At 39.2% G+C, this 24,524-nt stretch overlaps 1 protein-coding gene and 1 pseudogene across 1 annotated transcript; both read right to left on the bottom strand.

Moving 5' to 3' along the window:
• Positions 1 to 622: 622 nt before the first annotated feature.
• LOC130962824 (putative disease resistance protein At3g14460) lies at positions 623 to 7,562 on the bottom strand (annotated as a pseudogene).
• A 2,264-nt stretch (positions 7,563 to 9,826) lies between these two features.
• LOC130960600 (uncharacterized) lies at positions 9,827 to 13,086 on the bottom strand. Its single transcript, XM_057886043.1, has 4 exons — positions 12,754 to 13,086; positions 12,465 to 12,640; positions 11,330 to 11,528; positions 9,827 to 10,390 (listed from the first exon to the last, which is right to left on the bottom strand). The coding sequence occupies exons 1-4, from the start codon at positions 12,830 to 12,832 to the stop codon at positions 10,173 to 10,175; spliced, it is 672 nt and encodes a 223-aa protein (XP_057742026.1). The 5' UTR covers positions 12,833 to 13,086; the 3' UTR covers positions 9,827 to 10,172.
• Positions 13,087 to 24,524: the final 11,438 nt, after the last annotated feature.

Below are 24,524 nucleotides of genomic sequence, written 5' to 3'. Positions count from 1 at the left end.
TTTTTTTTAGTTTTCAAATATTCTTTTAAAAATTTATATTGGTAAAATAAAATAGAATTTATTTTTAATAATAAGTAAAAACTACAATAATAGTTCTTTGTACCTAGTGTTACTTCTAAAAATTAAAATAATTATTTTTTTATCAAAAATACAGAGACTCGAACTCGCAACCAATATGGGAGACTATGCCATTTGAGGTATAACTTATTGGCAAAAATTAAAATGATTATAATAAACATAATTATAATAATAAAATATAATTTTTAGTTTTTAAACTTTTAATTTTATAAATTAATTGTTGCGGTTATAAATTTATTGTATTGTTTATAACGGTAAGATATAATAAATATAGGAATATGAATTCAATATATTTGGAGGTTACAAATTTATTGGATTCTATTTTTTAGTTTTTTATTTGTATATTTTATTTTTTTGCTGATTTAAAAATAAACAGTTGATTTCACAAGAATTGAGTGGTTGATTCTAAAGTTGTGCCAAATAAGTAATATTGTTGACATGACATTAGTAGGAGAAAAGAAATGTCTCAAAAATAATGTGGTACATGCTTATGTATCTACTTTTATATATTAAGAATAGATACCTGGTAAGAAATAATCCTTATCTAGAGAATTTGTTTGCCATTGACTTCAATGATGGGGATATGCAAAATTTTGGCCCAAACTTTTGGATCCTTCATCTCACACAGTTGTAATAGCAAAGGACAGTAATCGATTTGTAGTTGTAACAGAGAGGAAGGAAGCTTTTTGCCGGTCATATTCTCCAGTTTCGGACACTCTTCTATTATTAACTGTTGAAGGAAGTTGAGGTGAAGAAGCTCATTGCATTCCAGTGTCTCCAAATTATGAAAATGATGGAGTCCGAGCCTATTAAGGGAGGGAAGCCGAGGCAATGAACCTACCTGAGGGAATGACTTTATGCTATCACATCCAGCACCTTCTATGTTAAGACGAGTGAGGGCCTCAAAGTTTCCCATCGATGACAGACTGCTCAATTGCATGTCACATCCTCCCACATAAAGTTTCTTCAAGTTAGGTGGTAAGCCTCCCTCTGGAAACGCTTGAATGCCGGGGCAACCATATATATTGAGAAACTCTAAACTTGGGAGAAGGACATTCATGTGATAAGGCAATGACTTCAACTTGTAGCACTTCATGACGACGAAATAAGCCAAGTTAGGCATAGCCAATCTTTCTCCTAGGAACGACACAAAATTCGGACACTTACTAATGACGAGACGATGGAGAGCAGTATGTTGTGACAGTGACATTGAAAGTGATTCCATACTTGCACACTTCCTTATTTGAAGAAGCTCAAGCTTTGGAAAGAGCTCCAATGAAAATGAGGTGAGTGAACCGCAGCTGTTTTCTATTACTAGCTCTACCAAATCATATTGATATTGCTGCTGCTTTGGGAATTCCACTTTGCTACAATTATCAATTCTTATTCTAGCCAAAGATTTGGGTAAATGATTGCTTGGTATTGCTACTGCAGAGGAATAATTAAAGATATACATTACTTTGAGAAAAGCTAAGTGGTTGATGGACATTGCCTTAGACATAGACTCCACCTCTGGATGACATCCCCGAATCAATAAATTCTTCATATCAAACAATAATTCTTGAGACCCTTCTGTAGTTTCATATATGTGCAGGGTGTGAATTTCCAAAATCCCTGACAATGGAGAAACGAATCGTTGGCAACCAGTAATATCAAGTCTTTCCAATGTAGGAAGATGATTAGGTAGATCTCCCTTTAACAAGGGACAATTCTGTAGCTGAAGTTTCTTGAGTTGAGGAAAAGCATATGAATCAAATGAGTGCCACACCTCCAAACATGGCATGTTACAAAATTTCAGAAACTCCAATGATGGAAAGGGTGCAATGCACAAAGAATCATTGTCTCTATTCTTGTAAAACTCCATCCCAATACTGTCGAGCTGGCCAAAACCTTCAATGTCGAGGGATCGAAGAGATTGCAGCTGACCAAGTGATGGCAGCATACAACAATTGTTACAAGACACCAGGAATACACTAGTAATATTGTGATATAAACAATGTCCAATCCAATTTGGAAATATTGTACCCCTGTATCCCTCTATTATTAACTTTTTCAAGCCATAGTGAGGATGCAGGTTTTCGAGTATATTTCTTTCAACTTGTGTGTTTGAAACCACATCCCCGTCTAAAGACCATCTCAAAGACAGTTCATCAATGTGTATCTTATCTGATATCCTTGCGGCCATTGCTTCGCTGCTACTGGTAACATTCTCCAGTTTCAGGATCTCAAGTGCTTCGTGAAGATTCGAAAGTCCTCCTAGCTCCTTGATTCCATTGTCTTCCTGTTTTCCCACAACAAAGTAATTTAAATGTTGCAAATATTTCAGTTTGCCCATTTCTCTCGGCATTTCTTCCAAAGGGGTTCTTCGGATATCAAGATGTTGCAGATTTACAAGATTATGCATGCCATTGGGCAACATTGTTAGATTCAAACAGTTTTGTAACTTCAATGTTTGTAGATTGTATAAGTTGCACAGTGACTCTGGCAATATGTTAATATGAGTCCAAGAGAGATCCAAATAACGTAGGTGAATCAATTCACCTATTAAATCAGGCAACACATCAAGTTTATGGAAAGATAAAACTCTCAAGTACTTGAACTTAGATAACACGTCATGTGCTGCATTTTCCATGCCGAACGAAGGAGGTAGAAGATTGAGCTGCGACATTTTCCTTCGAGGAAGATGATTGATATGCAAAAATGTCCGCAAAGATTTTGCCTTATCAATGGAACAAAAATATTTTGGCATTGTATGGCGCAAACTTCTATATGACAAATGATGAGTCATAGTCCTGATCTCCTCTTCTTCACCATGTTCTTCTAAACAACAAAAGAAGTCCCCAGCAAGGAATTTCGCTAAGTCATGCAATAGATCATGCATCACAAAATACCCACCATTATCTTGAACTTGTTTAAAAAATAACTTGGAAGCTAAGTCATCAAAACATTCACGACCAATTTCTACTAAAGTCTCTCCTCTCTTCGCTGGTCGTAAGAGATCTTCGGCCATCCACAATAAGACTAATTCATCTTTATCAAATTGATAACCTTTGGGATATAGTGAGCAGTAAACAAAACAATGCTTTAAATATGCAGGAAGATGAAAGTAACTTATAAACAATGCTGGAATAATCTTACTATCTGTCACGGAGAATCCCCAAATGTTGCTCATTAATATTTTGCTCCATTCCTTAACATCATGCTTTGTGTGCAACAAGCGTCCAAGTGTTTCTGCAGCTAATGGCAAGCCATCACACTTCTTGACAATCTTTCTTCCTATTCCTTCTAGTTCTGAACTCCCATTCGATATTTTAGGAAAAGACGCATTATCTGCAAACACTGACCAACAGTATTCATCCGACAACCCGTTGAGGAAGTAAGGTCAATAGTTTTGGACTATCGATCCAACATTTTCCCTTCGAGTAGTTATAAAAATAGTACTTCCTATAGCCCCATGTTGAAAAGGGGTTATAAAATTACTCCATTCATGACCATCATTACTCCAAACATCATCAAGAACAATAAAGAACTTCTTTTTAGACAACAGTCCCTTCAAGGCAAGTTGAAGCGAATTGAAATTCTCAAGACAAGATGCATCTCGAGAAATCTCCTTTATAACATTCTTTGTAATTTCAACAATATCAAAATTTTCTGAAACACAAATCCATGCTTTGAGATCAAACCGCTTCATCAACTCAGCATTATTGTACACACATTGTGCCAAAGTTGTTTTACCAACCCCACCTATTCCAACAACAGAAATCACAGATAGCTGATGTTGATTGTTGTCGTATAGCATCTTGATTAAGGCCACCTGATCATCCTCCCTGCCATACACATTCTCTCTCACAAGAGAAGTAGATGGAGTTCTCCATGATGAGGAACTTCTAGTGGGAATTTTTTCCAGACCAAGGCTTTCTTTGCATTTCTCAAGATCTTCTATTCTTCTAACCACTCTTTTAATCTCAATAATCATCTCTCTATCTTTGTAATTCATGATGAAACGGGGCAAGAAAGTACTTACCGGTACCTCCTTTCGAGTGGCGGCTTTAGTGAAGACAGAATCTAGCAAGTCATCAGCTTTGTAAACAGCATCCCTGAGACTATGGAGCCATTTCCTGACAGGCTCATTCCCAAGCTGCTTCTGCTCGGCGTCCAAAAGCAAAGCTTCAGCTGCCAAGAGAGCAGTCTGCATCCTCTCAACCAAGTCAGGGCCAAGCTTCTCGCCTAAGACCAAGTTGGCAGCCTAACAGAAAGGAACCTGTCAAAGACAACGTTAATGAAGCCAGAAAGAAAAGCTCCACCAATCACTGCTCCAGCCATGATAATCAATGAGAGCAAAGTGATCAAGTTTTCAGAATACATGTGAAGAGAAGCAAGCTTGTTACTTGTTAAAGTTCCTGGATCATGCATGTGCCAAGCGCTGACTTTGACTTCTTTCACATGCTCCTCCCTAGATAAACAATGACCTTTTTGAACAACATGAACAACTACCAATCAAATAAAAATACACTACACCCTAATTTAATGCTACTAATTAAATTTAAGATTAATTTACTCTTTTAACCCTATTAATTCACATTGTTCACACATTATTCAAAAATATTGTTGGTTACCTATATTCTTCCTTCAATTTTTAATTCTTGTGTAAGCTAGGTCAACATAGAAAATAAACAATGAGAGCTTATATATAAATAAAGCAGTTTTTTTGTATGAAGGTATCATTTTGTTTAGGGATAAATAGTTAAATTTGTCTATGAAAAATCATTCGTTTTTTAAATGAGTTTTTAAAAGAATTTTTTAACCAAATTCTTCTTTTAAATATTTTAAATTAATCGCCTTAGTTCCTCTCTTATTTTCTTTATTGGCGGCATCAAAATTTATTAATGGAACACGTTAAGTGATATTACAATATACACATAGGAGTCTTAATTGATTATTAGTATGATAAGTTTATGAAATCATATCAAATTAAAACCTAATTTAGGGAAGAACGTGACGCATTAAAATTTTTTAATTTAAAATTGATTTGATCTAATTTCATAAACTTATCACATTAACCACTAATTAGAACTACTAAATGTGTGTTGTGATATCACTTAACATGTCACATGAATAAATTTTGACGCCGTTAATAATAGAAGTGACGATAAAATTAAAATGACTAATTTAAAATTTTTTAAGAATAAATTTGATTAAAAAATTTTTTTAAAGATTAATTTAAAAAATAAATAATCTTTTAAAAATTAATTTAATCGTTTACTCTTTTATTTAGTAAACCAACTAATCAAGACCATGAATTTTATGTGGATTACAAGGAAATATCTGCCAAGTTTAGGAAGTTTTAACTTTCGTGTGTATTCATCCAATTTCTTTGGGAGAGATCATTAACTCAACAAATAGATAAATATAAATGTAAATATAATAATTAATAAAAGTCATTAAACTTATTTCTGAATCTATTCTAGCAGAAGGCTTGGCAGCTCAAGCTTTTGAGAAGAGAGTAGCCAACAAAATCATGTGTAGATAGATGGTCTTTTTTTAAGATTAGAATGAAAAATTAACATATTCTTTGAATATAGGTGATATTTATTATATAAAAAAATTTTAATTGTTTAGAGAAGTTACTCAATATATAAATTTATTAAGACAGTTAATAAGTTTACATATTCTAATTTTTAATATGCTTGTTATTTTATGAGATTATTATGTGACGATAAAAAATTTATTACAACTATTAAAGAGTAACTGAACTTATATCTGAGCATCAATTAAAAAAATTATTTATAATGTTACTGATATTTAATAGCATTAACAAAGCAAATTGTGTTTAGAATGTAATTTGAACATTATTGATTGACGAAATACTATATAAAAAAAACATTAAAAAAATTGGGATATTTTTTCTTATATTTCCTTATATCAAATTCGTATTCTCTTTTTATTTTATTAATAATATTAATGAATTTTATTTTAGAATTACTTATTAAATATTTTATAAAATTGTCATGTTTTTTTGTTAGGACTAAACATGACTGATGACGAATTAAAAAATCTTTATCTTAAAGAGATTAAAAAAGTACTCAACAGCAATGTGAGATTTTTAAAAGACTATCAATCAATGTCATATCTTGAGCTGTTTGATATTCACATTTTTTAAAATAATCTAATAAAGGAGGAGTCAGCATATGACACAAATGAGTTGACTCATACAAACTTATATACAGAACAAAGGATGACTCATGAGAAAATGTTAGTATTTGATGAGATACTCAATGTTGTTATGACAGACTCTTGTAGTTTTTATTTCATTTATGAGCATGGTGAGTGTGGTAAGATATTTAATTGGAATAGACTCTCTTCTGCTATTCAGTCTAGAAGAAAGACTATTTTAAATGTCGCATCCAATGAAATTGAGTCTTTACTCCTACTTGGTGGCAGAACGGTTCATTCTAGGTTTTCAATATCCATTACAATTACTGATGAATCTACTTGCAACATCAAATATGGCAGTTTTAAGGCTGAGCTGCTCATCCAAAGTAGCTTAATAATTTAGAATGAAGTTCCAATGCTTAATAAATGTGCTCTGAAGCACTTGAACTGATGTTTAAGGATCTTATGTCAATTACCGATCAACATAAGACACTTCAACTATTTGGTGATATAGTTGTGGTTTTAGGAGGTGATTTCAGATAAATACTTCTGGTAATTTCGAAAAAGAAGTAGACATGATATATTATCATCAGCTATTAACTCATTCCATCTGTGGTCATTCTATAAAGTTCTAAAGCTACATATGAATATGAGGTTTCTAATATTTTCTTCAGATTAACATGATGGTGAAATGAAAAGATTTGCTAATTTGATACTTGATGTTGGAAATGAAAATATTGGTTTTGATGTTGATGACGAGTCAAAAGTTGAAATTTTAGATGATCTGCTGATTACAATTATTGATGACCCTCTCTCTCATTTAGTAGACTTTACATATCCAAATTTGTTGTAAAATATGTCAGATTATAGGTATTTTCAGAGTAGGAAAATTCTTGCACCCACACTTGAGAGTATCGAAAAGGTAAATGATTTCATCTTGACAATATTTTTAGGGATGAAAAAGGAGTATCTAAGTTTTGACACATGTCAAGCTTATGAGAATAAAGATATACAACAAGAGTGCTTCACACCAAAGTTCCTAAGTGATATTAAATGTTCGAGACTACCCAACCACAAGTTGACTTTGAAGTCAAGAGTCGCTGTAATGTTACTGTGAAACATATAGACCAGACTTTAAGTTTATACAACGAGACAAGGTTAATAGTTAACAAATTTGGCAACAACGTAATTGGAGTGGCGAGGGTGACCGGTAGAAATATTGGCGACAAAGTATACATTTCAAGAATGAACTTGATCTCTTCGGATTCAGAATTGCCATTTAAGTTCCAACAGAGAGAATTTTCATTAACAATGTGCTTTGTAATGACCATTAACAAAAGTCAGGGTCAATCGCTATCACATGTAGGACTTTACTTGTCAAAATCAATGTTCATCCGGGTAATTTTATATTGCTTTGTCAAGAATTAAGAGTCGTAATGGCATAAAGGTTTTAATTTTAGACGAAGACGGCGATTCAAAGTCATCAACAACAAATATCGTGTTTAAAGAAGTGTTTAATAATATTTAGGTAAGAAAAATAGTATTTTCATTTTAATAACATGTTATGATTTACACTTTTGTACAAATATTTATTGTCAATATAACTAATTTATCTATAACTTTACTTTCATATTTGAAATTAAATGTGTAACAGGAAGCACAACATCATATGATTTTTTTAATAAGGTTAGTAAAATATTAGGTTGTCAATAAACTTTCATTAGTCTTTTGATATAAAGTTTAGTGTAAAATTGACATGCTACTAATACAGTTATATATGTGTTTATTTTTTCAGATCTTTTTTCTTATGGTTCAAAAATATTATAGACTTCAAACTGTTTCATTTGCATTTTATTTTGAATAAAGATAAAATGACATATTCAGTACATTTATTATATAGTGACAATGACAATATTTTACTAAACTCAAAAAATTTATGGTTATAAAATATTATTTTTAATTTACTATGTTAAATTAAATTAACAAATAAACCCACGCATGATAGTAAATAAGAAAGCCCGCCTCGCCCCGCCAAAAATTCGCTATTTGACGGGCTAGTCTACCCCATCCCGTCTAGTGAGACAGTCTTAAATTTCTCTCCCGTCTCGCCTAATGATTAATAAAAGGCATTAACATATTTCTGAATTTATTTTAAAGACGACGACTTGGCAGCTCAAGCTTTTCAGAAGAGTATTGGAAGCCAACAAAGTCATGTGTAGATAGATGGTCTTGCCTTTTGAGATTGCAATCAAAGGTTAACATTTTCTCCGTAAGTTTTGAATCTCTAATGACAATTTATCTTTTGGTCTCCGACATTTAATTCAAATTTTAATTTGGTTCTTAACGTATCAAATATTCTATTTCACTTCAAAAAATATTTAAATGTCTTATTCTAATCTCAAAAAATTTTAAATTAGTTTAATGTTGTTTTATTGTTAAATTTAATACAAACAATTTGTATATTGAGGAGTCAATAACTTTGATTTCAGTATGTAAGTAAAATCGTTTTACTAGCGATCACTAATGTAAATTTTTTTTTTTGAGTTTGAGGCGTTGATTATTGATTGTTAGAATTTGGAATTTTATACAAAAAGAAAATTGAGTAGAAAAAGTATTAGAAGAAAAATTTGATTATATTTTTCTAATCCATAGAAAAGATGACTTAACTAATAACGTTATTAATGTATATGTTACTCATTTCGTTAACTATTACTATTAGTTAGGGGTTGCAAAGCGGGTCGGCTCGCCTCAACCCACCCGCCCAACGCCATAAAATAGGGCCCGCCCACCCCGCCAATTAAGGTGGGTCCAAAATCTAATCCGCCCTGCTTTATGGTGGATTGGTGGGCCGACGGACTAACTCATTTGATTTTTTAAAAAATAAAATAAAATTCATTACAATTAATAAAAAAATAATAATTAAAAAATTAATTACAAATAAAAAATAGTAAAATTATAATCTAATTTTTTTCACTATTTTTTTTAATTTTTAACTTCAATAAAATTGTTCAAAATAATATTTGTCATTAAAATCATCTTTATTTTAAAAAATAATTCACATAATTTTGAACATATAAACGAAATTATAAAATAAAATAAATAAAGTTGATAACTAAAAGAAGAATAAAAATAAAAAATAAAAAAAAAGTGTTTGAAAATTATATAATTATTAATTTTATAGAAGTAATCACCGCGTCCCGCCAAAATGCACAAATTTAGTGGTGCATATTTGGCAAAAAATTTTTTATTTGGCGTACTCTAAATCCTAGACCAACCCACTTTGACTTGTTTGGCCACCTCTACTATTAGTATCAAATCTTAATCTTATCCTTAATTTTTACTATTTCTTACTTTCCGGTACAACAACGCACCCAAAACTGTAGTAGAATGACCATTGAAGATGCCATATCCTAGGGTTCACAAGTGCCGTACATGGGTTTTCAGTTTTTCTTATCCCACATACAATGAAGAGCAAAGCTGCGGTTGGATCATTTTGTTAAGAATTCACAAGGAGATATTTGTAACAAAGTTGAGAAATATCTGCTTGATCCTTAAAACGCATTTGATGCGTATTTGAAGAAAACTTGCACTAGTTTTGGAAAAAGATCTTCTAGAGAAAGAATTGGTGTAAAGTGATAAAATAAGATGTTGATGATTATTAAATTTGTAATTTCTATCATGTGTGAACCCACTAGATTGTTGAGCCAATGCGGAACATTGACAAGTACACACATAGCATATGTTAGCATGTACAAGTAAATATGAACAATGTCAATGGCACCATTCTTTAACTATGATAAAATGAAAAAGTATCTATATGGATCGTGATAGCATGTCAGACTAGAATGAAAATAATTTTTCTCATCCTTTCTTTTCTATAAACAAAAATGATGTTCCTAACCTATACTGTACAGTAGGTGTTTGTTTTACTATGATTATAATCATATCACAGTACCAAGGCCCAGCTCATCCTCAATGTCATCTCCATCTTCAAATAACTTTAGGAACCGCGCCTGATCCTGCTCCCTTCTTTTCTTTTGCCAGAACTTATACGCGATGACCACTCCAACAGCCAATATAGCTGGGACTAAGCCACATAGCAAAACTACAACTGCTACATGCATTGCGTTCCTACCAGGCTCACCAGACAAGCTAGCAACTACAGAAAATGAATACAAGTTAGTGTTGTGTATATATAGACTAGTTCGAATTGCATGTAAATGAGAATTTATGCAAGCATACAAAGTAGATAGAGTTCAAGTGCTCTCTACATGGATAGAGGAATTTCTTAGGACTATGGTGGGGGAAGGTTGAGAAGATTTCTGTTCATGCTTTCACCTAAAGTCCTTAGGTTTTGTTCAGAAACAATCAGGGAGTGGAAGAAAACCACTAGCTAGCATACGCAATAATTTGACTAGTTGAGAGGCAAATAAAATATATTAAGAGCACAACAAAATGAAAATAAAAGAAAGAAAGCTTGAAGGTTATATTATCTTAACACTGGAGATAGTTAGATTCCATAATTGAAATTAATGATTAATAACCTGATGTGCCTTCTAATAAAATACTCTTCCATCAAGTTGGATACAAATAAAATGGTCTAAGCTTTTCTTCCCTTCCATAAATTACTCTCGTCAATTATTTGTTTGCTATATAATTCGAGACCAAATCAAAAGCCTTGTAGTTAACAAAAACGAAAAAATTGCTAAAATTAAATCTATGTTGTTAGGCCTTGGAGGGACATATTAATTTCGTTAGAATCTTAAACATCTATTGTATTTACCAAATGCGTTTGCTATTTTGGTTAGATAACCTAATTGTCCATCATAAGCAATCCAACATAGTAGCAGATTGATCTTACTTCCTCTTTTGGACTTAAACAACCCATTGAATTGTAACATATGACCAGTTTAACTAGAGACGACAGACTTATTCATACCAGTGGAAATTTGATCTTCCGTGTATACTCTTAAAGACATTTGCAATGGCATCTACAAGGTCACATACTTTTCCAAATTGAATGATTGATGAATGCATAGGGCCAATAGCATAATTGTGGTGCACAAAAAAAATACTTTCAAGGCAGCAGGATACTCACCACCAGGTATAGATAAGCACTCTGAGCATAGGAAAGTAGCATTGAATTCCTTTTCCTTGAACCGGATATATTCACCATTAGATGCAGTAAAATCTGAAGGACAAAACTCCCATTCATCAAACACATCGTCAGATTTAATGCTGTCTTCTTCATAGAATCCACACCTCTTGCATTTTTTACTTGAAAAGTTGGTCAAAGGCTGGAAGCACAGAGCAAAATGTCAGAAGTTGCTTCGAATTTAATGGCCGAGCTTTTAAGATTTTAAGCACATCCATTAGAATTCATGCATGAAAACTAACAGTCATTCAAATGCTTGTTTGCTAAATGCTAATAATATACTGCCACATATCTTAATTAAAAAATAACAGTTACTCAACTGCTTGCTCGCAAATAGTATACAAACATATATCCTATTCAAAATATTCAGAATTTAACACAGTCAGAGTAATACCCTTGCAATAGCGTTAGGAATTTCCCTTTATTTGGTTGATGCATGTGATCTTTTTTGAGGAATTGATCTCTTAGCAATGTTGAGAAGAGATTGGAAATGCTTAGTATTATATCTTAAATCTCTTAGCTTTATCTCAGTAAAATTCCATCCACCTACCCCTCCCCCATCCCAAACTCCCTCACACAACAAATCCAATAAAAAAAAACTTATGCTAGTACCATACCAGAGATATACCATAAATTATAAGCACTTATGCAGAGAAAAAACTATGTTCGGTTTCAACATACCAATGGATTAATCTATGTCACCATTAGTCTGTAACACGTACGAGTCCAATCAACCGAAACAGTAGATTCGGCTTAGTTATAGGAGAAAATAGTATAAATAGGAGTACAAGAGGTAAGTTATGTGAATTGCGAATTGGATTTTCTTATCTTCTCCCTAGTTATTCCTCTCAAAATTTTCCCTCGGATTGTATAATTCTCTCTCAAACTTCACCAACTATCCTATTCCAGAGTCATAATTCCTAAACCCTAACTAAAGAATGCAACATATGCTTAATTTAATAGTTTTAGTAATATGCATGGCACGATTAACAAATTACAAAATATGAAATAAAAAACATGACAAAACATAAACAGTTAATGGAAAAACAAAAAAAAGTCAAGACACAGAGTAAGAAACCTGCCAAGATTCTTGACCATTAAAATCATAGAAGACGTGGGCTTTTTTCACATCTGGAAACACCGTTTTGTTCTCCCCTTTGCACAAGAAATAAACAGTTGGAGTCACTTTCAGCCACTCGTGAGTCTTAAATATCTCAATTGAACTCAGCGACACTTCTGCACATAAAATTGACCCTGTGCATCACAACATTCAAATATAAACCCTATCAGCTAAATGCGCTTTAAAATAAAATAAAATAAGTATCAGAATTCCTCAGCCATTTTCTAGTAGAAATAAACTTTTATACCAGTGAAGAAGGTGTGGAATATGAAAAAGAAGAAAGGGGCAATGGAAACCCTAGAATTGCGGGGATGAGGAACCAACATGGGAAGTAAAAATAGTAAAAGCTTGATTGAAAAACTTTTCAAGGAAGAAAGTGAGGGAGTCGAACGATGAATGGCGCAGGCTGTATCGGTCGTTTCGTTTCGTTTCGTTTCGTTTGAAGCTAAACGACGACGCTTGAAGGGAAGAGAAGAATCAATGCAAAGAGAGTGGGAATTTGGTAACTGAAGAAAAAAGAAGGTTGCGCAGCAGGTAAAGGCTGGCAGATTGGCAGTTGAAAAAGAATTTTCTGGGTTTGTTTATGTTGACTGACCTGTTCATGGTTTGGGTTGGGCCATCAGGGTTGGTCTAAGTACGGTGTTAACTACTATGTGTGTGTTTGGATTTCAGTTTGCAAACAGGAGTTTGCACAAAATTGATTTTGTAAAATTGATTTTGATGAAAAGTAAGTTTGGATTAACGTGATTTATGTTTGGCAATCTTTATATCAAAACTGATTATAGTAAAATAAATATTGTTTAGATTATACTACTCAAAATCACTCTTAGATGAAAAATTACTAAAAGAAACATTTATCTAAATAATTTTTTTATATACATGCAAAATCAGAAAACTAACAAAAATAATATAAAAATATTTATCATATAAATAAAATAAATACAATAAAAAATAAAAATATGAAAGAGAGTATTATAAATTTTATAATGTCAAACAAAAAGAAAATATTCTATAATTTTTCTAGTACTGTCAGTACTCTTTAATTTAGTATTATTTTGGACTATAAACTTTTATTATTTATGACTCTATTATTATTTATGTTACGGCCTGGCCCAAGATCCCCGCGGGTCAACCCGGCCCGAGCTCCACCCGACCCGGTTACGCGCCCTTCAACCGACCCGGACACGCGTCCCGTACGGCTCGCATGTAACTATAGGTCAGCGTCCTTTGAAATATGGGCCTGTCCCCAAGAGGGGCCCACGACTGACATGTATATAAGGGGAAAGCTGGCTCTTCCCCCGAGGTGCGTCACCTATTCCATATCATTTTCCCCCTGCCTGCACACTGGCTGACTAGAGCGTCGGAGTGTCTTTGCAGGTGGCACCCCCTCCTTTCCCTCCAGAACGGGAGCTCGGCTACGAGGCAAATCCGGGCTTAGTACAACTACGAGCAAGGCATCCTCCCCCCATCTCATAACCACCCGACTTGTCCGGCAACCAACTCCGAACATTGGCGCCGTCTGTGGGGACTTGCCTCAATGGATGTTGTGCTGGGTCCCGGAGACCAAGGCCGGGGAGCCGGAGCAGAAGGGGCGGCCTCTGTCCCCTCACTAAGAAGGCGACGAAGGTCCCCCCAACAGCACACCGAACACGCGAGGACCCGACCGTTCGGAGGAACGGGCGGCGACAACGCCATAATAATGCAAGAGCTACGTCACAGGGTCCAAAACTTGGAGCGGCAATTGGCCAACCAGGAGCGTGGCGAACGAGCTACCGATCCTAGCTACACCCCATCCTCCGAAAGCCAGGAAAGAGACTCTTACCGAAGCCGTCCGCGACATGCCTCCGCATCCAGAACGGAAGCGGAGAGTACTCGGGAAGAATCCCCAATCCCGAGGAGACGGAATGACACGATAATTTACTCCCGAGGCAGGGAGACGCGCCGCACATCGCGAGGTCGCGAAGACGGGAGGTCCAATAGGACACGACAACCCGTGATAATGGGCACCACCCCGTTCCACCATTCCATCCTCGAGGTCCGGCTGCCGAAGCACTTCGACAAGCCGACGGACATGAGGTACGATGGGACTCAAGACCCCCTAGAACACCTCACTGCCTTTGAAGCAAGGATGAATCTAGAGGGAGTAGGGGACGAGGTGAGGTGCCGAGCTTTCCCGGTAACCCTCGCGGGACCCGCGATCAGATGGTTCAACGGCTTACCTCAGGGATCCATCCGCGGTTTCACGGACATCAGTCGTGCATTCCTCGCCCAGTTTACGACCCGAATAGCAAAGGCGAAGCACCCGATAAACCTTCTGGGGGTAACTCAGAGACAGGGAGAGTCGACCAGAAAATACCTGGATCGGTTCAACGATGAGTGCTTGGAAATCGACGGCCTAACCGATTCGGTGGCCAGCCTTTGTCTGACGAACGGCCTTCTCAATGAAAACTTTCGCAAACACCTCACCACGAAACCAGTCTGGACGATGCACGAGATCCAGACGGTAGCTAAAGAATACATAAACGATGAGGAAGTCAGCCGAGTCGTAGCTGCCAATAAACGGCAGTCCGGCTACCCCCAGTCTCGGCAACCCGGCAATGGAGAGAGGCTGAAAGAACAAATCAGGGAGGAAGCACCGAACAAGGCTCCCAGGTCATTTCCCCGGGTCGGGAAATTCGCCAACTACACGCTACTCACCCTCCCCATCGTGGAAATTTATCAACAAATAGCCGAGAAGGGGATCCTGCCGAAGCCCCGACCACTCAAGGACCGTACGGGAGGAAACAAGAACCTCTACTGCGAATATCACAAAGGTTACGGTCACCAAACGCAGGACTGTTTCGACCTGAAAGATGCACTGGAACAAGCGATAAGGGAAGGCAAGCTAGCAGAATTCTCCCATCTTATCAGAGAGCCGAGGAGATGCCACCGCGACCATGACGAAGAGGCCAAAACCCGTTCAACAAAGCGGCGACAAGAGCCAGAAGATAGGGACCACGGCCTCACTGTGATAAACGTGGTAACAGCCAAAAACACCGCACCGAAGTCCCGATCGGCACACAAGAAAGATGCTAGGGTCTTGGCGGTTTCCTCCTCGGTGGCGCGAAACTCTAAGAAGCCTCCATCCATTTCTTTCGGCCCGGAAGACAAATGGTTCGACGACGCCCCGGAAAATCCCCCCATGGTCATCACGGCCAGTGTGGGAACCGGTCTCGTCAAACGCATCCTTGTTGACACAGGAGCTGATTCAAACATCATGTTCCGCAACGTGTTCGACGCACTAGGGCTGAGGGACGCCGATCTGACGACCCATCAACACGGGGTCATTGGACTAGGCGATAACTTCATCAAACCTGACGGAGTGATATCCCTACCGATCTCGGTAGGACAAACCCAAGGTCGAAGGTCGACAATGGCCGAGTTCGTGATCCTCCGAGATTCCACCGCCTACAACATCATCTTGGGAAGGAAAACGATAAACGATGTTGAAGCGGTAATCAACACAAAGCTGCTGGTCATGAAGTTCGTTACTGATGAAGGATCTGTAGGGTCCATAAGAGGGGATCTCGAGACTGCGGTCGCTTGCGACAATGCCAGCCTCTCCCTGAGAAAGAAATCAAAAGAGGCGTCTGGTGTGTTCCTGGCTGACCTGGACGCCAGGGTGGACGACAAACCTAGACCAGAACCTGAAGGGGACCTGGAAAAGTTCAGAATCGGTGACACGGAGGAGAAATTCACGTTCATTAACAAGAACCTCCCACAAGAATTAAAGGAGCCCTTGATCGAGATGATAAGGACCAACAGGGACTTGTTCGCCTGGACACCTGCCGATATGCCGGGCATAGACCCGAAAATCATGTCGCACCACCTGGCCGTCAGGCCGGGAACACGCCCGGTAACACAACGCAGAAGGAAGATGTCGACAGAAAGGGCGGAGGAAGTGGCCAGGCAGACGGCCAGCCTCCTTGAAGCAGGTTTCATACGAGAAATAGACTACCCGACGTGGCTCTCAAATGTTGTTCTAGTGAAAAAGCACAACGGCAAATGGAGAATGTGTGTAGACTACTCTGACCTTAACAAGGCATGCCCAAAGGATTGTTTCCCCCTCCCCAACATAGACGCGCTCGTCGACGCTGCGGCGGGCTACCGTTACCTGAGCTTCATGGACGCATACTCCGGGTATAACCAGATACCGATGCACCGTCCAGACGAGGAAAAAACGGCGTTCATAACGCCAGGGGGAACCTTCTGTTACAAGGTGATGCCGTTCGGCCTAAAAAATGCAGAGGCGACATACCAAAGGCTGATGAGCAAGATATTCCAGGATCTGATAGGCAAAACGGTGGAAGTCTACGTCGACGATGTCCTCGCGAAAACAACGCGATCAGACGACCTCCTGGAGGATCTGGAGAACGTATTCGCATCTCTCCGGCAAAACGGCATGAGGTTGAACCCCCTCAAATGTGCCTTCGCCATGGAAGCTGGCAAGTTCTTAGGATTTATGATAACTCAGAGAGGGGTAGAGGCCAACCTGGAGAAGTGCCAAGCGGTACTCCAGATGAAGAGCCCAGGTTGCATTAAGGACGTCCAAAGATTGGCGGGGCGGCTGACCTCGTTATCCCGGTTTCTCGGAGCATCGGCAGCAAAGGCCTTGCCATTCTTTAACCTCATGAAAAAGGGGATGGCGTTCGAGTGGACACCTGCATGTGAGGAAGCCTTTCAACACTTCAAGGAAATCCTGGCGGCACCACCTGTGCTGGGGAAGCCAAAGGACGGAGAGCCGCTATACCTGTACCTCGCCATAACAGGAGAAGCCCTGGCCGCAGTTCTGGTGCGGGAAGAAGGAAGGGCTCAACAGCCGGTCTATTTCATAAGCAGAGCCCTGCAAGGGGCAGAATTAAGGTATAGCAAACTAGAAAAGCTAGCTCTGGCGCTCTTGACCTCCTCACGAAGGTTGAAGCAATACTTCCAAAGTCACCAGGTTGTCGTGAGAACGGACCAAGGGATCCGACAAGTGCTTCAAAAACCCGACCTAGCGGGGAGAATGATGACTTGGTCCATTGAACTCTCCCAATACGACATACGGTACGAACCCCGGCAAGCCATCAAGGCACAGGCGATGGCAGATTTTCTGGTGGAGGTAACTGGGGACCCAACCGAAGAAGCGAGCACACGGTGGAAGCTCCATGTGGACGGAGCTTCCAACCAGACATTTGGAGGCGCCGGGATCATCCTGGAAAGCCCGGTTGGAGTCGTATACGAGCAGTCGATCAGGTTCGAATTCCCCGTTTCGAACAACCAGGCAGAATACGAAGCTCTTATAGGGGGCTTGACCCTAGCAGCAGAAGTCGGGGCAACAAGGCTAGAAATATGCAGCGACTCTCAAGTCATCACCTCCCAGGTAAACGGGAGCTACCAAGCCAAAGACCCGCTATTGCAAAAGTACTTGGAAAAAGTCAAAAGCTTGAGTCAAAAATTTGAGGAGGTCACGGTCCACCACGTGCCTAGAGAAAGGAACACACGGGCAGACCTCCTATCGAAGTTGGCCAGCACTAAACCGGGAGAAGGTAACCGATCTCTTATCCAAGGTATGGCGAGAGAGCCGGCGGTCACCCTGCACATGACAAGACTGAGCCCTTCATGGCTAGACCCCATCACTGGTTTCCTAGAAAACGGCAAACTCCCTGACGACGTGAAGGACGCGACGAAACTGAGAAGGGAAGCAGCCAAGTACGCCGTCATCCAGGGACAGCTGTTTAGAAAAGGGCTCAACCAACCCCTATTAAAGTGCTTACACCCCGACCAAACGGACTACGTCCTCAGGGAAGTCCATGAAGGCTGCTGCGGACACCACATAGGAGGCAAGGCCCTGGCAAGAAAATTAGTTCGAGCCGGATATTATTGGCCGTCAATGATGGCAGACTCCAAAGAGTTCGTCAAAAAATGCGTCAAGTGCCAAGAAAATGCCAATTTTCACAAGGCACCGGCCTCCGAGTTAAGCTTGTTAACGTCCTCCCAGCCATTTTCCCAATAGGGAATCGACCTCTTGGGACCCTTCCCTGTTGGTCCCGGGCAGGTCAAGTACCTCATAGTTGCCATTGATTACTACACCAAATGGATAGAAGCTGAACCGCTAGCTAGCATATCCTCATCCAATTGCAGGAAGTTCTTGTGGAGGCAGGTAATAACGCGATTTGGGATCCCGGAAGTCGTCATCTCGGACAATGGCACGCAATTTACCGACAAAAAGTTCACGGAATTCCTCGCCGGCCTGGGTGTAAGACAGAGATTCTCCTCCGTGGAACACCCCCAGACAAATGGACAGGTGGAGTCCGCGAACAAGATCATCCTTTTAGGGCTGAAAAAGCGTTTGGATAATAAAAAGGGCGCTTGGGCCGACGAGCTGGCCTCGGTACTTTGGTCCTACCGAACAATCCTCCACTAAAGAGACCCCCTTCCGGCTAACATACGGGTTGGATGCGGTAATACCCGTAGAGATCGGGGAGCCGAGCCCCCGGCTACTTTTGAAGGGAGTAGAGGAAGCCGTGGAAAAAGACTTGATAGATGAAGTCAGAGAAATGGCCCATTTGACAGAAACCGCACTGAAACAAAGAATGGCCCTACGCTACAACACCAAAGTGCTCAAAAGGGAGTTCGGACCAAACGACCTCGTCCTGAGAAGAAACGACATCGGCCCGCCGACCCCCGGAGCGGGCAAACTGGCGGCAAACTGGGAAGGCCCCTATAGAATCAAGAAAGAGATGGGTAAGGGCGCGTTCAAGTTGGAAAGGCTCGATGGTAGAGAAATCCCAAGGACATGGAACGCGAAAAACTTGAGAAGGTTCTACTCCTAACATATGGAGCGACGCGCCGGCCAACTAAGCTAAGTGGTTAAATTGTGGATTTGAAGTTTTCAATATAACCTATGAGTCCTTTATGCGATTAACGAATAAGATATACTTGTGCAAATTTTCTCTCGTGTATTGTTCCCTTTCCTTTTTCCTAGGAAAATCATCCCATCACAACCCGACAACGATGCGCGGCCCCGGGACTGATCACCCCGAGAGCCCGTCAACTATCGCGGTAAAAAATGGCCACGCAAAAGGCCACGACCTGCTAATATAAACGACGGCTATAAACCAACAACGGTTAATAGAGACGATAACACGACCAGACGAATAAAAAAAAAAGTTAATTACATTAAAGCGGACAAACGACTAAGAAGTCAAATTGTTCACAAGCCAAAACAAAACGGCCACATTACAAAATTATTAATCATAAAGTTCATTTCTTGGGGACGTCAACAATCTTGCCGTCCTTAATGACCTTATAAACACTAATTGCCAACGTGTCGAACTCGGGAGCAACAATTTTGACTTAAGCTTTGAGGGCCTCCTCGGTCGCCAAAATCGCACCCTTCCCTTGTTTGACGACGTCTTTATACTTGGCCTTCCATGTTGCCAGTTCGGCCTCCACGGCCCGCTTCTCTTGCTCAACTTCGGCCACCCGCTTCTGCGCCGCGGCGACCTGACTCTCCAAAGACATTTCGCGCTCAACCAGACGTGAAACCGTCGCGCCCGACTCCTCCAGTTTCTTCTCAGCAGTAGTGGCCTTCTGTTCGGCAGTAGTAGCCTTCTGTTCGGCAGTAGTGGCTTTCTTCTCGGTGGCGTCCAGTTTTTCCGCAGTTTGGGTTAATTGCTCCCGAAGGGTCTCAACCTCACTCTTGAGCTCGTTATTAGCCTTTCCAGCAGTCTCCAACCTCCTGCGAAGGGACTCCATCCCAGACAGTTCGAACTCGGCCTTCCGAGCTATCACTGCGCCGCGTAAGAGGGTACGATACATCCACCTCGCCTGCCCGGCAAGTGATGACTCATGAAAGTACTCTTCAGTACCGGGAATCAGCTGGGCATCTATAAAGTTCCCGGCGTCAAAATTCCTTTCCATCACAGTAAGGGCCCCCTCAGGGCTAGACGACGCTTTCCTTTTCCTTTTAAAGCTAGAGACTTCTTCCACCTCGTCATCAGGGTTAGCCGCCGAACCCCCAGTTTCGATCACCTCACGGAAAGGGGAAGCATGGACCGCCTTGTCGCCTTCAATCGTGGCACCTTGAGCCGAGGTGCCGATCTCGTCAGGGGCAGCCCTCTGCTCGGGAGCAGCCTTATCCTCCGGAGGAGCAGCAGGCCCCTCAGTGGCGGACTTCTCCTTACCCTCCTCTTCATCGCTACCACCTAGGAAGGTTTGGAACAAGTCAGGAAGACCCGTTACTTCGGCAGACATTCCCACTGCAAAAAAGAGAAAGGGAGAGAGACGGGGAAGTCGGTTAGTCGCAACAAACTATTAATAAAAGCAAGAAAAAACAAGACGGAATGAGCAGAGGCTTCTCACAAATATAGGCACGACCGGCCTCCCGATCACACATAAGAAGGTGAGGATTCACATGATTCCGCCCGAAGACCGCCATCAACACGTCGGCGATCTTTCTATCCACCGCCGACATGTCCTTATAGGTGACCTTAACGAAAGCATTGGATCCCGCCCCGAAACTCCAATAGGTCGGGATAAGCCGTACTCCCTCTAATGACAACCAAAAAGGGTGACGACCTTTAACAGGACGGACCTTGAAATATTTATCCTTAAACCCATGGTAGGAGTCCTCAAACAAACCAAAAATCCTCCGACCCTGGGCAGATCGGAAGGACATGAACCCCTTTTTATGTTTCCCTTCCTTTGAAGGGTTTGTAAGGTTGAAGAAGAAAAGAAAAACACTCACGGACACCGGCAGCTCGAGGTATTCACAAACCATCTCGAAACAGCGGATCGAGGCCCAACTGTTCGGATGCAACTGTGACGGCGCCACGGAAATTCGACTTAGAAGCGCCATTTGGAAGGCCGAAAGCGGAATACGAACTCCGACTTGGGTGAACATGGACTTGTAGAACCAAATCCAGTCGGCAACTCGCGGGTGTTGGAAGTTGATCTCATACAATCGTTCGTGAGGAGCCGGGACGAAAACGTCAAAATTGGCTTCCTCATCAGTCCCTCCGCACAAGTACTCGGCTTGTCGGAACTCGGTGAGCTCATCCTCGCCCATTTGATTAGGCGAGTCCTTCACGTCGGAAACGACCCAAGCATAGGGATCGTACGCCGCAGGAGAAGGGGAAGCCCGGGAAACCGTGCGAGCCATACCTACATGGGGGGACCATCCAGTCAGTCTAAGAGGTCGGTTGCTCAGGCCGAATACAAACACTACCCCCACGACTTCCCGACTAAGGCCCAAACAGGATTAAAACGCAAAAAGACCAAGAAAAACCTACCCTGGAATGGTACTTTCCCCCCTGACACATCTAACCGCCATTAAAAGGCTACGCAACAACAACGAAGAACAAACAGCAAACATGCAAGAACAATGCATAAAAGGGAGAATAGTTCGAAAGTTACCTGAATTAGCAGAAGAAGGACGGAGCAGTTGATGAGGAAAGATGCGAAGGGAGAGACGCGCGAGGGCACCACAAAGGGATGTTGAGGGTTGGGAGCAAGAAGAAGGCAAAAAGGGAGATATGAAAAAGAGAAAGGAGTGCCAAAACTGGCTGTTTAAAAACTGCCTCCCCAGGAAGCGCGAAACGTCTGGGGGCAGAATGGTCTTTTCAGGCGGGGTTTTCCACCCCATAATGAGCATTTAATGCACGGCACTAGGAACGATGCGACGAAACGGTTGCGTGTGCAACCAAAGGACACACGCGTTGGGGGCACGCCCCCCCCCCCCCCCACGAACAGCCGATCAGACGAACCTGAATGAGAGGCAAGACGACGCGCCATTGATAGTTCCCACGACTACCATCGGCGCGTGGGGGCACTGTTACGGCCTGGCCCAAGATCCTCGCGGGTCAACCCGGCCCGAGCTCCACCCGACCCGGTTACGCGCCCTTCAACCGACCCGGACACGCGTCCCGTACGGCTCGCATGTAACTATAGGTCAGCGTCCTTGGAAATATGGGCCTGTCCCCAAGAGGGGCCCACGACTGACATGTATATAAGGGGAAAGCTGGCTCTTCCCCCGAGGTACGTCACCTATTCCATATCATTTTCCCCCTGCCTGCACACTGGCTGACTAGAGCGTCGGAGTGTCTTTGCAGGTGGCACCCCCCTCCTTTCCCTCCAGAACGGGAGCTCGGCTACGAGGCAAATCCGGGCTTAGTACAACTACGAGCAAGGCATCCTCCCCCCATCTCATAACCACCCGACTTGTCCGGCAACCGACTCCGAACAATTTATAATTAATTTTTTATTTATTTTGTCCTTTTTTTATAGGATCATAATTTATATTATACAAAATTTTGATAATAAACGTAGTATATAATAATTACAATTACAAATATTACAAAGTAAGAATAAATAGATAAAATTAATACAAAACAAGAATAGAGTACATCAAAGAATAAAAAAAATGATAAAAATAATAAAAATTTCATAAAATCAACAACATATATCATATGAACAAAAAAATACAATAAAATCAAATTAAAAAATAAAAAATTTCATACACAACATAAATACAATGCAGGAAAAGATAGAAAAAAAATTTATATGAACAAAAAATAATATATTTTTATATAATATATTTTTAGTATTTTTGGTACTCATTTTTTAGTATGTTATAATTTTTTACTATTATTATTATTTACAGTTAATTTTTTTGTTTAATTTACTTTACCTAATAGAATTAATAAATTATATTATAAAAATATAACAACAAACATAATACACAAAAATCACAATTATAAAAGTGTATAATGTCAAACAAATAGTTGAAAAAAAATAATAAATAATAGAAAATAGAACTCATAAATAGAAATAACAAGAATTTTATAAATAATACAATAACATATATAAAGGATAAAGTTGGTAAAAGGTAAATAAATTGTTAGTATCTATGGCTAAAAGCCAGTTAAGAAAACGCAGAAGCTACAAATAGTTGCTTCTTGTAAACGTGATTTTGGCAACAAAATCACTTCTGCGTTCATGAGAAAAAATTTTGCCAAACCAAAAAGTTGAAGCTTTCATGAAATTTAAACGTGCTTTTTCCCTTCTAACGGATTTTCCAAACACACCCTATCTAATTAGGGGTGGAAAAAGACTCCATTCGATCTTGTAGAATAGCCTGCGTTTAACTTGACCTAGTTGATCCAATAAAAAATAAGTCTAAATTGAGACTTTTAAAAACCTAAATCTATCTATCTACTTCTACTTAATCTACTAAAACTGAGTTTTCTCCCAACTAATGAAGATGAGGTGTCGATCCCTCGTGATTCCGTTTTCCCCCCAAAATAACTTTTCTATTTTCTATTCTAAATTATTTTATAAAAAATATCTTTATTATAATTATATTATAATAATTAATATTTAATGAATAATACATAATTATACTAATTTAAGAACATATCTTTATTATAATTATATCAAATCAATATTTAATACATTATTAAACTACTTATCAATTATCAATTGAAAATAGTTTTAATAATAATAATAATAATAATAATAATAATAATAATAATAATAATAATAATAATAATAATAATAATAATAATAATAATAATAATAATGATAATAATAATAATAGTAATAATAGTATATGATAATGATATGATAATTGCACCTATCGTGGTAATTATGATAAGAATATTTGAATCTAGTCATAAAATGATCAAATTTTATGATATTTAATAATGCATATTAATTTTAAATATTTTTAGTCATTTTAATTATATTAATTTTAAAAATATTGATATAATTCTAATTCTTATTCATTATCCAATAATAATAATAATAATAATAATAATAATAATAATAATAATAATAACTTGAAAAACCCGTATATAAACTATTTTAATTACCCGTGTATTATTATTAAAATTCTATTACTTAATAAACTAAAACTGGGTTTTCCCCCAACTAATGGAAGTGAGGTGTCGATTTCTCATGAATCTATTTTTCCGTCAGAATGAATGCACTATTTTC

The sequence above is a fragment of the Arachis stenosperma genome, chromosome 2 (genome assembly GCF_014773155.1).
Source record: "Arachis stenosperma cultivar V10309 chromosome 2, arast.V10309.gnm1.PFL2, whole genome shotgun sequence".
Taxonomy (NCBI): Eukaryota; Viridiplantae; Streptophyta; class Magnoliopsida; order Fabales; family Fabaceae; genus Arachis; species Arachis stenosperma.
Note: the sequence above shows the minus strand (reverse complement) of the source record. Positions and strands in the feature narration are given on the sequence as shown.